The sequence below is a fragment of the Coenobita brevimanus genome, chromosome 101, assembly GCF_032717465.1.
Source record: "Coenobita brevimanus isolate Jiangsu-jjx chromosome 101, ASM3271746v2, whole genome shotgun sequence".
NCBI lineage: Eukaryota > Metazoa > Arthropoda > Malacostraca > Decapoda > Coenobitidae > Coenobita > Coenobita brevimanus.
The window spans coordinates 29,222,574-29,241,135 of NC_137054.1; the positions used below are offsets into that span (position 1 = coordinate 29,222,574).

Here is an 18,562-nt window from a genome sequence, read left to right on the forward strand (position 1 = left end):
CCTTTTCATCACCCTATTTACATGTACATCAATTTTCTCCATATGACCATTCCATCTAAGCACTCTCTCTTTAACCCTACTGTCGACAAACTTCCTAACACCACATCTTTCATGAATTACTGTACATTATTTCTTATCCTATCAGCTCTACACACTTTACACATATTCCTCAATTATTCTATTTCCACTGCTCTTATTAATGACTTTAAATTCTCATGCCACACCAAATTCCCACATCCATATGTTAATGTGAGCACTTAAAAACACCTTCATGAAATCCTCTTGTAACTTCCACACTTAAATCCATGTTTAGTATCAAGGTCCACCAACCACCTTCTTTCCCTGAGACACTCTACTTTTCACATTATATTCACATTTTACCTCTTTTCTATTATGTACTGAAGTACAGCCAGCATCAAAAGTCCTGATCTGTTATCACCTCCAGCTTTTCCATACATGAATTTTGGAAATAAGTTTGGATAATGAGATGCAAGCAGCACTGATGACTTTCTTGGCCAAAGATAACTGTCATCAGAGTCTTCTGCTTTCAACATTCATGGAAAAAAAAAAAAAAAAAAAAAGACAGGGGACAACTTTTGATGTCAACTGTATTTGAATTCCTTCACCAATTCAAGTCTCTTTCCATGCACCAGCCCATCCCACTCATTCCCCTCTCTCAACAGCTCAAGGATTGTTTGGGTAACATTGAAGGTTGGACTACAAATGTGGGCGATTGTGTGCGTGTATGCGCCAATGCAAGATCGTGCAAGCAGAGCGAGAGAAGAGTTCTGAACACATATGGAAGCATGCATAGAAAAGTCTGAAAGGCATGAGAGTGTTTTTGATTGGAGACATGAATGGAAAAGTAGGGAATGTGAAGGTGGAAGGAGTAGCTGGTGAGTGGGGTGTGCCTGCAGAGATAGATGAGAAAGGCAGTGCTTTACTGGACATTTGTGCCGGGAGGGGGTTGGTGATAGCCAATACCCTCTACAGGCACAAAATGATCCATAGGTATACGTGGAGAGTGTTGAGAAGCGTGGGTGGTGAACTGAATGAACTGAAGGCAATGATTATGTGTGTGTGGATGAAAGGATGAGAAGGTGTGTAATGGATGCAAGAGTATATAGAGGCTGAGGGAGTAGACTTTCTGACCACCACTTGGTGGTGGTCAGAATCAATGTCCAAATTACAGTAAAAGCTCAATTAACCGGAATGCATGGGGATTCTTCCATTTCGGATATGGAATTTTCTGGATAATCGAGTGTTACTTTTAGAAATTTTCTGGGAGGTCAAACAAATGAAATAGTACCAAACAGTACTTTATTTAATAAAGTACATTATGCAGTATTAACTCGCTAATTTCTGCCCAGGGGTGTCCCCTTCCTACCTCAGAATGCCCAGGGAAGAGAGGAAGGGGGGATGAAACGAGCTCCACCTGCCACCACCCCAGCTCACGACCATCGCCCATACCCCTACCCAACCCCCCACCCCACCCGTCATTCTTAACTAGCAGTTACATCTCAAGCTGTGTTCATGCGTAACAGTCTTCGTCCCACTACTAATACAAACAAAGTACATTAGGATATGTTGAAAGAACATAACTACCAACATGTTGCAGCAAGAAATTAATGCATTATGACGATGACAGTAAAACAAAAACGTTAACAACAGCCACCTCAGGCCTCCTGTGTTGGGTGCACTGCTTTGCAAACACACACACACACACACACACACACACACACACACACACACACACACACTGAAAAACACAGACATAAACACACCCAAACACACAGGCACAGACACGGATGCATGCAAACACCCAACACATGAGGCCTGGGATGGCCGTTGTTAATGTTTTTGTTTTATTGTCAATGTTATAATGCATTAATTTCTTGCTGCAGCATGTTCATAGTCATATTACATACTTTTTACATATCCTAGTGTTTAATATTTGTGTATTAGTAATGTGACTAGGAGTGTAAAGTATAAAGTTAGCTTGAGATGTAACTGCCAGTTAAGAATGACAAGTGGGGGGCTGGGAGGGGTAGGGGTATGGGGGAGGGTTGGAAGCTGGGGTAAGGGGGGTGGAGCTTGTTTCGTCCCCATCTCCCATCTTCCCTGGGTAAATGGGGGTATGAAGGGGACACCCCTGAGCACAAATTAATGATTGTGAGTGTACACTATAATACACACAAAAAGACAGCAAGAGAAATTGGACAGGACTGAACACAAGTCAGCAAACATTACCAAAAATTATTTAAAGAAAAATAGCATATGTTACAGGCCAAAATAACTTTGAAAACTTAGCTGCATACACTACTTTATCCTGTACTGTGCTGAACTAATCAAGAATTACAGGGGGATGACCGGTATCCGGAATATTTTCAACCCCATGCCGGATCAAATTTGCGTTCCAGTTATATGGATGTGCCGATGCATTGGATGCCAGTTAATCGAGCATCTACTGTAAATGGAGAAATAGATGAAGGGAAGAACATGAGGCAGTAGTTCATACAAGGAGGGTGGAAAGGTTACAAGAGGATGGAAAAAAGGCAGAATATAAGAGGGACGTGGAGGAGCGATTGGGTAAATATGGATTAGAGCAGATGGGGGACGTGGAAGGTGTGTGCCAGATATTCACAGATGAAATCTGTGCAGCATGTGAGGTGGTGTGTGGGGTGAAGAGAAGAAAAAATGGGGTGCAGGGAACAACATGGCGGAATGAAGAGGTGAGAGAGGCTGTGGCACAAAAGAAGAAAGCATATAGTGAGTGGATGAGAAACAGGCGTGGAAGAAGATGAGAGACGGAAGAGAGAGTTTTGTGTAGAGAGGAAGAGAGAGGTGGAAAGATTAGTAAGAGAGAGTAAGATGAGAGTGGATGAGGAATTTGGAAGCAATTTGCGTGTATAGTGGAGGGAATGTAAGAAAATATTCTGGAGAGAGGTAATGAAAGTTAGACAGGATGCCAAAGAAGTTAGTTGGGGAGTGAATGATAAAAATGGTAGATTGCTAGTGGTGAAGGGAGAAAAAATGAGTAAATGGAGTGAACACTTTAAGGAACTGATGAACATGGAGAATGAAAGTAATGCGAACATAAGTGGATGGGGAATGGCCGGGAGACGGAGGGATGTGAGAAGAGAGGAAGGAATCAGTAGGATGGAAGTTATGGAAGCAATGAAGAAAGTCAAAATGGGGAAAGCCCCAGGAACTGACGGAGTGTGAGGTGAAATGCTGAAGCATGTGGGAGAGACAGTAGTAGAATGGATGTGGAAGATGTGCAAATTGGCCTGGGAGCGAGGTAGACTCCTGGAGGATTGGAGGTCAGGTATAATTATTCCTCTGTACAAAGAAAAAGGAGAAAAAGAAGTATGTGATAATCATAGGGGCATTTGTCTTCTTAGTGTAATAGGAAAAGTATATGGTAGGATACTTAATGACAGAGTTAGGGAAATAACAGAGGAATTAGTTGGAGAAGAACAGGGAGGCTTTAGGAAGGGAAGAGGTTGTGTGGATCAGATATTCATTCTTATATCTTTAGTGGAAAAGTTTCTAGAGAAGGAAATGAAATTGTATGTGGCCTTCATGGATTTGGAAAAAGCATATGACAGCATGAATAGACAAGGATTGTGGAAAGTATGAAGAATATATGGAGAAGATGAGAAGTTGTTGAATGCTGTGAAGAGTATGTATGAGGATGCTAAGGCTGCAGTGCATGTGGATAGTGAATTGAGTGTGTTTTTCTATTTGATAATCTCTCTTTCTTTCTATCTGATAATCTCTCTTTCTTTCACCTCATCATCTGCACCTCTTACATTCTATGTAGCTATCCGTACCATGTTCTTTGTTTGGTCCTTAATCATCACTACTGCTGCATATTCCAACCTGGGACAGATTACAGCCAATATCAATTTTTTCATCATCTTCTCATCCATTTTTTTTTTTTTTTTTTTTTTTTTTTTTTTACCTGGGCAAAGGCTTCAGTGCCTATTCCCAAGTCCCAGTACTCCTTCCTAGGGCCCAGTAGTCCTCCTATATCTCCACGTCACCACTTCAGCGCTAACATCCACCATCCATAATGAATACATGCTTGGGGTGTCTCATACAGGAATGGTGTACTGGTACTAGCAGGGTTACTTTTATGACATGTCAGCAGGTCATCCTGTAGATCAGAAAAGACTGCTTTTTATGAAATTCCAATCCTTAAACTGTTCCCTGCCCCAGCCGGGATTCGAACCTGGATCCATAGGACTGCAGGTCGCCTCTCTACAGATTCAGCCACCGCCTCATATGTTAGTCAAGAGATTATACGTCCCCTAACTACCTTGTTAATGTGTTTTTCCGGTGACAGCTATCCTGGACCAGCACCCCCAAATCTTTCTCTTCTCTTGCTTTTGTGACTGGTTCATTACCCCTCAAATAGTTCAGTGATGGCCTCTTGGTACATTTACCCATTTCCAATATTTTACATGTTTTTGCGCTGAATTTCATTTCCCACATCCAGCTCCAATCATGAATCTTATACACGTCCTCCTGCAGAATATTGCAGTCTTCCTCATCTTCTACTCTCTCAAGATCTTTGCATCATCAGCAAACACACTTACATAACTGTTCATCTACCATATCGTTCAAGTAAATTAGGAACATTACTGGCGCTACCACTGAGCCCTGTGGGATTCCACTTGTTACCTCCCTCCATCCAGACATCTCATCCTTTATTACCGTCCTCATTTGTCTGTCTCCCAAGAAGTCTCTCATCCACTCCAGGAGGTTTCCCTTCAGTCCTCCTATGTGCTCCAATTTCCACATTCGTTGCTTGAGGGGTACCTTGTCAAAGGCTTTCTCCAAATCTAAATACACACAATCCACCCAGCTGTCTCTTTCCTGTAGCATGTCAATCACTCTCAAGTAAAAGTTCAACAAGCTGGAAACACACGACCTTCCACTTCTGAAACCAAACTGACTCTCAGTCAAAATGTTCATCTCCTCAGGATATTATATCAATCTGTCTTTCGGGATTCTTTCGTACGATTTTACGACAATGCTAGTCAGGGACACTGGCCTACAATTCAGAGGTTTTTCCTTGTTCCTCCCTTATAAATTGGTACCACATTGGCCCTCTTCCATTCCCGAGGCACTTTCCTGTAGCAGCTGTGGCTCAGTGGGTTAGTGCGCTCCACTCTGACCGAAGGGTCGGAGGATCGAATCCACCCAAGGGTCATTGGTAGACATCAGGAAGGGCATCCGGTCATAAAATGTTACACGCTCCAGTCCAAAAGTCCTCTACTCATGGGCAAAGCCTTAGCCCTTCGAGGATACCTGGCGTAAAACTAAATTATTTATTTTATTTTTATTTTCCTTCTGCCAGAGAACACACTATTAAACCATGAATCTTATCCCTCAGTTGTTCTCTGCACTCCTTCAGTACCCAGTTGGAGATTCCTCTGGTCCTGGGGCTTCCCTTACATCTTGAGTTTCCAGTAATTTATATACTTCCTGCACTTCCAATTTCATATCTATTATCAATACATCTCTAGTCACTCCCTCCCCCTCCACAAAATCTCTTTCTTTATTGAAAACTGATTGGAAACATCTGTTCGTTATTTCAGCTTGCATTGCTGCATCTTTATAGACCTCTCCTTTACTCTCAGTTTGGTGATTCCTTCCTTTTGTTTCAATTTGCCATTAACAAATCTATAAAACAATTTTGTTTCTTCCTTCCATTTGTCAATTATTCTTTTATGAAAGTTCCTTCCTTCCTCTCTACATATTCTTGTATATTCATTTCTAGTTCTACTATATTCTTCCTTTGTTCTACTAGTACATCTCTTTCTCCATTTGTTCCATGCCATGTTTCTCTCTCTCTCTCTCTTTTTTTTTTTTTTTATGTGTCCGACTCTGGGCAAAGGCTCAGGGCCCATTTCTCGGGGGCAGTCACCTATCCTAAGGCCCAGTAGTCCTCCTACACCTCTACATGTCACAACTTCGGCGCTAACACCCACCGTCCATATTGAATACATGCTAGGGCTGTCTCATACAGGACTGGTGCATCGGTATTAGTGGGGGTACTTTTACGACATGTCGGCGGGTCATCTGGTAGATCAGGAAAGTCTGCTTTTAGGAAATTCATATCCTTAAACAATTCCCTGCCCCAGCCGGGATTTGATCCTGGGTCCATTAGGACTGCAGGCCGCCTCTCTACCGATTCAGCCACCGCCTCCCCCATACACCTTCCATTTAACCAATCCTTTTTCCTGTTTTCCTTCCCACTTACTCTTGGCATATGCTTTTCCACTCCCAAATTGTACAGGTCTACAAAGATATCCCACTTCCTCTGCATCTCTCGTTTCTCCGAATTTTCTCCAACCTGCATTTTCGAAAAATTTCCTCAATCCTGTAAAGTTTGCTTTCCCAAAGTTGTATCTTCCCTGCCTATAAAACTCATCTCTTAGCACCACATTCCCTTTTATCACCTGGAACTCAATGATCACTTTTTCCTATACGACACAGATATTTTAAAGTTTCATTTACGTCAGGTTCTTTGGTTAGCAGTAAATCTAGTCTTGCTGGTGTGTCATCACCTTTGAATCTTGTCTTTTCTTTGACCCACTGGGTCATTACATTATTCATTGCTATATTTAACAATATAGTGCCCCACAAACTTTCACTGCCTCCAGAGTCCCACTCCTCCCAGTTCACCTCTTTACAATTAAAATCGCCCATCAGAATTATGTTGGTGCTTTTCTCATTATGTTGGTGCTTTTCTCAATCATATACGTAAATATCTAACAATGTCTGACAACATCTGGTATTCATCGTTATTCCATGCCCTTGTCTTAGGGGAAACATAGCACTGCGATGTCTCTCTTGCCATTCTCTCCAGTTTCTGATTTCATATTTATCACTTCAGCCCTACCCTCTCTCAGTTCCACATTATCCACATTTTTGTTGTTCTTCACTGGTATCATCACTCCTCCTCCCATTTTCTCTTTTCTGTCTCTTCTCCACAGTTTGTATTTACCATCTCCCATATGGATATCAATATCCTCTCTTAACTTGGTCTCTACAAAGCACATAATGTCTGGTTCATGTACCTTCAAGAAATCGTTGATTTTTAACCTTGCTGATATTAAACCATCAACATTAGTATATGCCAGTTTCAAACTTTTTTCGTTGTTTTTTATTCCCTCGGTTCTCCCTCTCTCCATCAGTACCACTTCCTCAATTTCTGATCCATAACTCTCCAACAAAACATGTATTCTCTTCCTTCGTTTTCTGTTCGTTTTATGCCTTTGCTTCCTTCACTAGCTCCTTTATTTTAGCTCTATCTTCCTCATTTGGATCTCCCCTTATCCAAGCATTTTTGAACTCCATTTTGTCTGATTATTTCCATGTTCTGTTGATGATTTCATTTACCAGTACCTAAGGCTTTTTTAAGTGGGCTCGCCCCTCTTTCGTCGTACTTTTCTAGACAAAAGACTTCTTCAATCTCTTCTTGAGCTTCGTTGTTACCCTCCATAACTACTGATACTATCTCTTTAGCCTTACACAGTTCTTCTCTTTCCCTTTCTGCTCTTACTGTCATACCTTTTTCTTTTACTCCTGAGATTATCAAGTATTTTGTCTTAGCTACATCACTGACTAATGATTCTCTCCTTCTTAGTACCCTAACCTCTTCCTTCTCCACCTTTTCCTTGATTTGTTGTTCTATAATCTCTTTCAAATATTGTGGTAGGTGAGGGTGCTCACCATCCACTCACTCAATGTGGTGCTGCTTTGGGCATCTGGCCTTACCTCTCTTCTTTCCTTCCTCTTCTGTCTTTCTTTCCTTCACTCTTTCCTCTTTCGTTTGCCTAAGGGTTACTTTACGCTCCCTCTTGTGTCTTTCTTTCCTTCCTTCTTTCTTTCCTCTTCCTTCTGCCTGTGGGTGACTCTACACTGAGTGACAAACCAAATGGTTTCCTGTGCACTAGGAAACCATTTACCACGTTGAGTGATAACCATATAACCAAATTATGGGGCCTGGTGGTTTAGTGGGTAATTAAGGTACTCCAATCAGACTGAGCTTGTGTAAGTTTATATCCAAGGGGTGGTTGGGGTTTATTGCTCACATAATGCCACTCAGGGATGAGTGAGGCTGGTCATTGTCATCTTTGATGTCAGGACCAACTTGCCGAGCCCCAGGCTCCTGCACTTCTCATGGCGTGACATAGGATTGGATGATGGATGGATGGAATGAATTTTCTTCCACCCCTTGTGTTGCTCCCTGATTTCCTTAATGTGTTCATCTTGCATCCTTGATTTTGATTCATGCTCATCTAGTTTACTTTACATCCTGTCCCCCTCTTCTTCCAACCTCTAATTTTCCCTCTTGAGCTGGTTTATTTCATTTCAGGCAGATTCATTACTCACTTTTAATCTCATAACTTGTCTTACTAGTTCAGCACTGTGTGTGCTGATGCTTTCCAATTTGCTCTGCATTATCTTAATCTCTTTCTCCTGTTCTAAGGTCTGTTCCTGCAACTCTTTAATAATTCACCATACCTTTTTTAACTTCTGGACATTCCTCTCCACCATTTTCTCCACTCCTGCTGCTCTTGTTTGGTTCAGTTTAGTACTTCCTTTTTGCTCATCTCCATCGGAGAGGCCTGCAAATTTGCCACCACCAGATGAAAACACTGAACAATCCCTTTCCGCCATGATGCAACCTACGAAAGCTTTCTAGTTCCACCGTGTCTTTTACTGTTGTACATCCGAAACCTATGGTTTTTTCACTAATATCAGATGGGACCACCAATCACGTATTCATTCGCATAATCACAACAGACTGGTTTCCTTTTCCCGTTGATTCGGCAATTATTTCCTCTCGATCCACAAAGTGCTCTGTCTCTTTTGGCAACCTGGTATATATATATGTGTGTATTTACCTATTTGTATTTACCAATTTGTAGTATACAGGAATTGAGCAATGCTCGTGTTGTCCTGTCTCCAAATCTACATTTATCAAGTCTACCTTTACACACACGAATGTTTTTCTCATGCACCACCTCTTTGTCTAAGTCTATCTATATATTTATGTATTTACCTAATATACCTAATTGTGATATACATGGAATGTGCTATGCTCGTGGGTTTCCGTCGCTGTTTCTCAATAAATCAAATTTAGCTTTAAAATCATTTAAGTTTTTAGACTGGACGATCTCTTTGTCAAGGCTATTCCATAAGTCTATACTTCTGTAAGGAAAGCTATATTTCTTGATATCCTTCAAGCAGCTTGACTTTTTCAATTTCATTCCGTGTCCTCTTGTTGCTCTCTTATCCCATACAAACAGATCTTCTTTGTCGATTTTATCTACTCCCTCCATGGTCCTGAACACTGCAATTGTGTCTCCCCTCTTTCTCCTTTCCTCTAAGGAAGGCAAATCCAGCTTTTCCAGCCTCTCTCTGTATGACAGGTCTGCCAGACTGGGGACCATCTTGGCTGCTGTTCTTTGTATTCTCTCAATCTTGTTTATATCTTTCTTTTTGTGTGGGGACCACACTACCGCTGCATAATCTAACCTGGGGTGGATCATGGCCATTATCAATTTTTTCATCATCTCCTCATCCATATAATGAAATGCTACTCTTATGTTAGTCAAGAGTTTATAAGTCTCTCCAACTATCTTGTTAATGTGCTTTTCTGGTGACAAACTATCTTGGACCAGCACTCCCAAATCTTTCTCTTCTCTCATTTTTGTGATTAATTCATTACCCAACAAATAATTCAGTGATGGCCTCTTAGTACTTTTACCCATTTCCAATATTTTACATTTCTTTACATTAAATTTCATTTCCCACGTCCGGCTCCAATCAAGTATCCTATTCAAATCCTCCTGCAGCATTTTACAATCCTCCTCAACCTCTACCTTCCTCAAGATCTTTACATCATCAGCAAACAGACTTGCATAACTGTTCACTCCATCTACCATATCATTTACGTAAATCAGGAACATTACTGGCGCCAACTCCGAGCCTTGAGGGACTCCACTTGTTACTTCCCTCCATCCAGACATCCTATCCTTTATTACTGTCCTCATTTGTCTGTCTCTCAAAAAGTCTCTCATCCATTCCAGAACTTTCCCCTTCAGTCCTCCTATATATTCTAGTTTCCACATTAGTCTCTTATGAGGTACCTTGTCAAAGGCCTTCTCTAAGTCTAAGTACACACAATCCACCCAACCATCTCTCTCCTGCACCACGTCAATCGCTCGAGAAAAAGCTCAACAAGTTAGAAACACATGACCTTCCACTTCTGAATCCAAACTGACATTCAGCCAAAATATTCATCTCTTCTAGATATTTTATCCATCTGTCTTTCAGGATTCTCTCGCACAATTTTGCGACCATGCTGGTTTGAGACACTGGTCTATAATTCAGGGGTTCTTCCCTGTTTCCTCCCTTATAAATTGGTACCACATTTGCCCTCTTCCATTCTTGTGGCACTTTCCCATCTTCCAGAGAACACATAATTAAATTGTGAATTTTATCCGCCAGTTCTCTGCATTCCTTCAGTACCCAATTAGAAATTCCATCAGGTCGTAGGGCTTTCCTTACATCTTGAGTTTCCAGTAATTTATACACTTCCTGTACCTCCACTTTTATATCTTTTATCACCAGTACATTTCTAATCACTCCCTCCCCTTCCACAAACTCTTTTTCATAAGTGAAAACCGATTGGAAACATTTGTTCATTATTTCAGCTTGCACTGCTGCATCTTTATAGACCTCTCCTTTTACTTTCAGTTTGGTGATTCCTTCCTTTTGTTTCAGTTTGCCATTTACAAATCTATAAAACAGTTTGGGTTCATCCTTGCATTTGTCTATTATACCTTTTTCAAAATTCCTTTCTTCTTCTCTACGTATTCTTGTGTATTCATTTCTAATTCTTTTATATTCTTCCTTTGTTCTGTTGTTACCTCTCTTTCTCCAATTGTTCCACGCCTTATCTCTCTCTTTTTTTGCTATCATGCACCTTCTATTAACCCTTTAAATGCGGGCATTGTTTTGCCCCGACTGGCCTCTCCCGCGGGGGTTTCAGCCAAATGTAAACAAACCTTTAAACCTTAATAACTCTGCACAGAATAAAGCTAGAGAAAAAAAATAAGGTACCATTAGAAAGTACTAACCTTCAGCTTTGCAGTGATGTAGATTTCATGACTTTGTTGACTTTCACAGGACGGGCAGTGCCGTTAGAAGTGAGGGGTGTAAAATCACTATTTTACGCCCCACACACCAGTACCAAATGCCAACCACTCTCTGATAATAGTACTATAAACATATATGAACACTGTACATACAATAAACACCCACTCTGTGTTCACTGAGGTAGGTAAAAGGCACTGTAATTGCCCGCATTTCACTGCGGCATCACACGCTCACTGACGTTTGGTTAGCAGCGATGTTTTCATTATTTCTAACTTCTATTACTATTTTACATATAATCTGGGCAATATACATTATATTTACACTGCACTTATTACTATATTGCGTCACTGTCGCATCACAGAATTACAGCAGTGCCGCAGATTTTCTTATCACCATATCACTTATATACTGGCCATATTTACATAATTTTCTAGGTAAAATATCTCTTATTACTATATTATACAATTATTGGTAAAGCACGTCACTGTTGCATCACAGAATCACAGCAGTGCCGCAGATTCTCTTATTACAATATCACTTATTATACTGGTCAATATTTACACTGTTTTCTAGGCAAAATATCCCTTATTACTACATTATCCCTTATACAATTATTGGTAAAGCATGTCACTGTCGCATCACTGTATATCACTGTCACTGTCAGTATTTACTCAAAGTGTGGTACTCGGCAAAGCACGGAGTCACAAAGAGAGCAACCTGGCATTCCTGGCACTGGTGTGTGCTCATTTTTCTCGTCCGAGGCCTCCGTGTGATGTTATGACACACTCTGCAGCGGCCCTGTGACAACCTGCCGCCTGCGGTGAGAGGCAGTTTCACAAGCTGGTGCCGGCTCATGTAACTGCGGCACTCAAGACGGTCAGGTTGTGTGTCAGAGTGTCACCTCAGGACCAATGCCGTCACCTGACCAAATCGTGCAAGCAGCTGCTGCACGACAGCCTTGGAGAACTGTCTCAGGGATGGTTGCCTTATGCTCCCGACCTGTGTCTTGTAGAGGAGGAAGGCGTTGAGCATGCACATATCGAGCATGTGGAGGCAAGCCTTCCTGTACCATCGGGTGTTTCTCCTGAGACAGTCTATTTCGCCAATCATCATGTCAGACTTATCAACAAGTCTCATGTTGATATTGTAGTCAATGATGGCATCGGGCTTCATGATTGGCTCTCCCGTCCTGTAGCTGACCTTCCCAGTTCTCTGCAATTCCCCCTTGTGGATGGTGCTGAGCATATTCACGACCTTCTTGTCGTGCCGCCTGATCGCCAGAAGCTTGTCTGACTTCTTCAGGTGCACATCTCCCTTGGATGATGATGATGCTTCTGGGAAACTTGGCCACTCTTTCCTATGGCTCCGTACAGTGCCAACAGTGCCAATGCTGTGTTCAGCCAGGTATTTGGCGAGTTTCGGTGCTGTGTAATAACTGTCTGTGTGCAGCACATGATTCCCACCAAAATACCTCTCCATCAGCACTTTTACAATGGAGCCAGAGAAGCCAAGGGGGTCTTTCCTGTCCACGTCCATTGTACTTGCAGAGTAGATCACGAAATCAAGGATATACCCCGTCTCACAGTCACACAGCACAAAGAACTTTATCCCAAAGCGGTGGCGTTTGCTGGGGATGTACTGCATGAATTTGAGACGTCCTCTGAACAATACCAGGGATTCATCTATGACGACTTTTTGCATGGGACGGAAAAATCGCATAAATCAATCCCTAATCCTGTTGAGAAAATCCCTCACTTTCCACAAAGGGTCAGTTTGGGACGGGTTTCCATTGTCAGCGAAGTGCAGGTATCCTAGCAGCTGTCGGAACCGATCTCGTGACATGTACTTGCTGAATGTTGGGATAGAAGTAATGTCATCAACCAGCCAGTACTCCTCCAACTCATGTCTCTTGATATAGGGCATCAAGAACATGAGAGCAAAGAACACATACAGCTCTCTGATCCCGACAGGCAACCACGACACTTGCTTTGGTGAGCCAATAGGTCCCAGCCCTTCTGTTGCACACTGAGCTGCATACCTATTGGTCTCATCGCTGACAAACTGCACGATTTCGTCATCCATGAAGGCCAGGAAATAGTCAACAAAGTCATCTCCTTCGTTGCATGGGAAGGCAGGCTGTATTCTCGCATTTGTCATGTCAAACAGCAGATTGTGTGGCTGAAAATCAGCACCGTCAGACCAAACAAATACGTCCACTTTCCCGGTGCGTGGTTCAGTGGCAGTGGCAGGTCGCATTGCACTCTTTTCCCCGTGAGAAGGAGCTGAGGTGGAGGCAATGGGTGAGGCAGGAGGTGAGCAGGAGGGGGGTGAGTGGGGGGGTGGCGAGGGTGAGGGAGCTGGGCAGGGGGGTTACTGACCTGGTGTGTGGTGAAATCTGACCCTTTCTTCCCCGCTTATCACCTCGCTTATCACCCCGCTTTGCCCTCCTACTGCCACGCATCCCCTTTGTTCTAGGCCGGCCTGCCCTGCTTACCCTGCCTGCACGGCCTGCCTTCCCTCACTGTCCAGGCTCTGGGAATTCATATTTCTCTGATGATGTAGACTGAGGAGAGGGCATGGCAGAAGATGAAGAAGATGTGAGCTCACCAAAGCAAGTGTTGTGGTTGCCTGTCGGGATCAGAGAGCCTGATGTAGGGGACGTAAGTTTACGCTTCACTCCCTTCTCACGTGCTACACCAATTTTCCCAATAGGCGCCTTCCCTTTCCCAGAGTAAGTTGGGGCCGGTGGGGGGGAACAACATGTTCACTTTCATCACTGTCACTGTCAATGCTAAACGGTTCACCACCAATCACTGCAAAATCGTCACTACTACTTGCTGTAAGTGTATCACTCTCACTGCCACAATCCAGAGTTGTACTTACAGTTTTATCCAGCTCTGTCCTAATTTCTGGGGTGCTCAACCCCTTCTGCCTCGCCGTCGGCAGTTCCTTCCTCGGTGTAGAGGTCGAAGGCACACTAGCACTAATAATTTCCGAGGAGGAAGCAAGCGACGATGACTCGGGACGGAGCGCCATTATCACGCACAGAGCTGAACAGATACTGACTGATGCGTGTCAAGGCAGGGGTGGGGGGGGGCCCCCTCGGGGTGGGAGGAGGGAGGTGTGGGATGGCTGGCGTGAAAGAACTCGACAGCTACTCTTGCGTGAGACAATTTGCGGACAGGAAAGACGTGCGGTGTTAAAAATATTCACGAACATTCCAGAATGACACCCGCGGTTTGGTCCAGTTTTGTCGATGTCATTCTGGAATGACACCCGCGGTTAAAGGGTTAAACCACTCCTTTTTCCTGTTTTCTTTCCCTCTTACTCTTGGTACAAATTTTTCCAATCCCAAATTATAGAGGTCTAGAAAGATATCCCACTTCCTCTGTATCTTTCTTGTTTCTCTGAATTTTCTCCAATCCGCATTTTCAAAAAAGTTTCTCAATCCTGTAAAATTCGCTTTCCCAAAGTTGTATCTTCCCTGTCTATGGAGCTCGTCTTTTGGCTCGATGTTCCCTGTTATCATCTGGAACTCATGACCACATGATCACTTTTTCCTGAAGGACAGATATTTCAGTGATTCTATTACATCGGGTTCTTTGGTAAACAGTAAATCTAACCTTGCTGGTGTGTCCTCACCTCGAAACCGTGTTTCTTCTTTGACCCATTGCGTCATCACATTATTCTATCTATCTATCTATCTATTGCCAGAGGCCTCAATCCCATTTGGGGTGACCACAAACAAATCACCTCCAAGTCGCCCTGTCCCCCGTCATCTCACTGCCCTGCTCCCAACTCACACCCCCCTCTCTCATATACCTCTCCACCCCATCCCTCCATCTCATCCTCGGCCTCCCCCTCCCTCTTCCCCCCTCCACCTCACTCACATACACTCTCTTCGTCAGTCTTTCACCCTCCATCCTCTCCACATGGCCAAACCACCTCAGTGTGTTCCTCATAACGCTTCCTATCACATCCACACCACAACGCTCCTTTATATCCTCATTCGTCAGCCTGTCTCTCCATGTGACTCCACAGGCTCCTCTTAAATAACTCACATTATTCATTATTATATTTAATAACATAGTGCCCCACGAATCTTCGCTACCTCCTGAGTCCCATTCCTCCCAGTTCATCTCATTACAGATAAAATCACCCACCAAACATAGAGGATGGAAGTAATGCGAGTATAAGTGGCTGGGGAATGGCTGGGAGAAGGAGGGAGGTAAGAAGACAGGAAGAAATCAGTAGGATAGATGTTGTGGAAGCAATGAAGAAAGTTAAAATGAGGAAAGCCCCAGGAACTGATGGAGTGTGTGGTGAAATGCTGAAGCATGGGGGAGAGATAGTAGTAAAATGGATGTGGAAGATGTGCAGACTGGCCTGGGAGGAAGGTAGAGTCCTGGAGGATTAGAAGTCAGGTATAATTATTCCCTTGTACAAAGGAAAAGGGGAAAAAGAAGTGTGTGGTAATCATAGGGGCATTTGTCTTCTTAGTATAATAGGAAAAGTGTAAGGTAGGATACTTATTGACAGAGCTAGAGAAAGAACAGAGAAATTAGTTGGAGAAGAACAGGGAGGCTTTAGGAAGGGAAGAGGTTGTGTAGATCAAATATTCATTCTTAGATCTTTTGTGGAAAAGTTTCTAGAGAAGGGAAAGAAGTTGTGTGTGGCTTTCATGGATTTGGAGAAAGCATATGACAGGGTGGATAGACAAGGATTGTGGAAAGTGTTACGAATATATGGAGTAGATTGGAAGTTGTTGAATGCTGTGAAGAGTATGTACGATGGAGCGAAGGCTGCAGTGCGTGTGGATGGTGAACTAAGTGAATTTTTCTCTTTGGAGGTTGGGTTGAAACAGGGATGTGTCATGTCTCCATGGTTGTTCAATCTGTTCATGGATGGGGTAATAAAAGAGGTACAAGATAGGGTAGTGGATGTTGGAGTGGCCCTGGTGAGAGAGGATAGTGTTTGGAAGCTCCCTGTACTGTTGTTTGCATATGATACTGTGTTGTTGAGTGAAGACGAAGGGGAGCTGCAAGGCTTGGTGGATGAGTTTGGGAGAGTGTGTAAGAAACGGAATCTAAAGGTGAATGTAGGGAAGAGTAAAGTGATGGTCTTTGAGAGAGGTGAAGTTAGTGAATGTACAGCGAGGTTGGATGGTGAGGAAATGGAAAATGTGAGTACGTTTAAGTACTTGGGTAGTGCGATGAGTAAGGATGGAGGTTTGGAGGGTGAAGTGCTTGAAAGGGTACAGCAGGGAAGAAAAGTTGCTGGTTCTTTGAAAGCAGTGATAAGAAACAGGGAAGTGAGCATGGAAGTGAAAAAGTTACTACATGGCAGTATTGTGATACCAACTCTAGCGTATGGAAGTGAAGCTTGGACATTGTTGGAAGGACACAAGTCAAGAGTGAGAGCAATGGAAATGAGTTATTTAAGAGGAGCCTGTGGAGTCACATGGAGAGACACGCTGACGAATGAGGATATAAAGGAGTGTTGTGGTGTGGATGTGGATGTGATAGGAAGTGTTATGAGGAACACACTGAGGTGGTTTGGCCATGTGGAGAGGATGGAGGGTGAAAGACTGACGAAGAGAGTGTATGTGAGTGAGGTGGAGGGGGGAAGAGGGAGGGGGAAGCCAAGGATGAGATGGAGGGATGGGGTGGAGAGGTATATGAGAGAGGGGGGTGTGAGTTGGGAGCAGGGCAGTGAAATGGCGGGGGACAGGACGACGTGGAGGCGATTTGTTTGTGGCCACCCCAAACAGGATTGAAGCGTCTGGCAATAGATAGATAGACAGATAGTTATGATACTCCCGCACAAAGCTATACAATGATGTACGTTATCTTCATATGGCTGCCGAAGATACAGCTGCAATAAAAATTACACAATCATTTACCTGCAAAAATAATTTACCTGCATTGTCTAGTGTTGTGTCAAAGTCAGAGGGTGTGAGGAGGGAGAACTGTAGCAGGGTTTCAAAGCAAGTCTTGGCAAATTCCTCTCTTAACTTGAAGCCTTCACACTCTGTAACAATAGAAATTTGATAAGATGTAATAAAAGATTCCATTTATTTATTGTACAACATTTTAAGTACTGTAATTCAAAGCATTACTGTTTTCAAGATTCTGTATAGAAGCACCTCTACAGTAAGTCCTGACCCTACAATTTATTTTAACCTTAGTCGTCTGCAATTAAGAGCTGTTTTTATAATTACTCCATCCCCAGTTTGGAACAGTTATACAGCTGCCCCTCATTATATGAGTGGGATGCATTTAGGAAAGCTTATTGTTAACTGAAATGCCATACACATAAAGTTACAGCTTAGACATGACAGGTGGCCAACCAAAGTTACTCCTGTGTGACTGCCCAACCTCATCAAAATCCCAAACCATCCTATCTGATGTCCATAACTACCTAAATATTGCCACTATAAACCACAACAAATAGATTACTGAATATAAAAGATGGCAGAATCATACACACCAAATTCAGCTCCTGCCCGATGATCATGTTTGGCAACTTGCTGCTTTTATATCACTCAGTTTTTGTCACCTCAGAGCTTGCAAAATGTTACAGTAATTTCATTCAGATTTGTAAGGCACACATCATAATGAGGATAACTATCAGTAAAGGTAGCTACACTTCAAACTGGGGTGATGTACAGGTAATCTCTGTGTACATGGTGGGATATTGTAGTGTGCTATTGCCACAAAGAAGAAAGGTACGGCATGGTGGGATGAAGAGGTTGGGAGAGCTGTGGAGGAAAAGAGGAAGAAGTGGCTAGAGTGGTTACAGGACAAGGGTTCAATTGAAATAAGAACTGAATATACTGTACTAACAGCAAGAAGCACATAGAGACTAGAGAAAACAGAAAGTAAATGATGATCTAAGAAGAGAAATGAATGCAAATCACTCTGAAAATGGGATGTTATTCTGAAAAGAGGTACGGAAATGTAGAAGTGACTGCGGAAAGAAATGTGAAAGCGTGAACAATGTAAGTGGTAGATTATAAACCCATGGGGATGAAGTAAGGTCCAGATGGAAAGATTCTTTTGATGGCCTGAAGAATGGGAATAGAGAGAGCAGAGCCACTGTAAACATGATTGGTTCTAAGGGTGCATAGAGAAGGAATGTAGTGCCAGGAAACATGACACTCACACAGGTGAAGAATGCTGTGAAGCAGCTGAAAAATGGGAAAGCAGCTGGGGTTGATGACATGTATGCAGAGATGATTAAGTGTAGTGGAGAGAGTGGAATGAAGTGCTTCGTGGAGATATGTCAGAAGGCATGGATGAGTGAAACTGTGCCAGCAGAGTGGAAAAAGGCTGTGACTGCGACCATGCAAAAAAATAAAGGTGAGCGAAATGAG

At 42.9% G+C, this 18,562-nt stretch overlaps 1 protein-coding gene across 1 annotated transcript in view; it reads right to left on the reverse strand.

Annotated features, from left to right (window-relative positions):
* The window catches only part of LOC145414995 (protein MON2 homolog), a 570,120-nt gene that overhangs the window by 49,744 nt on the left and 501,814 nt on the right, over nucleotides 1-18,562 (reverse strand). Inside the window, exon 29 of the mRNA XM_080284414.1 lies at nucleotides 17,107-17,217. Coding sequence (XP_080140540.1) covers nucleotides 17,107-17,217 — 111 coding nt within the window. The remainder of the gene's footprint in view (nucleotides 1-17,106; nucleotides 17,218-18,562) is intronic.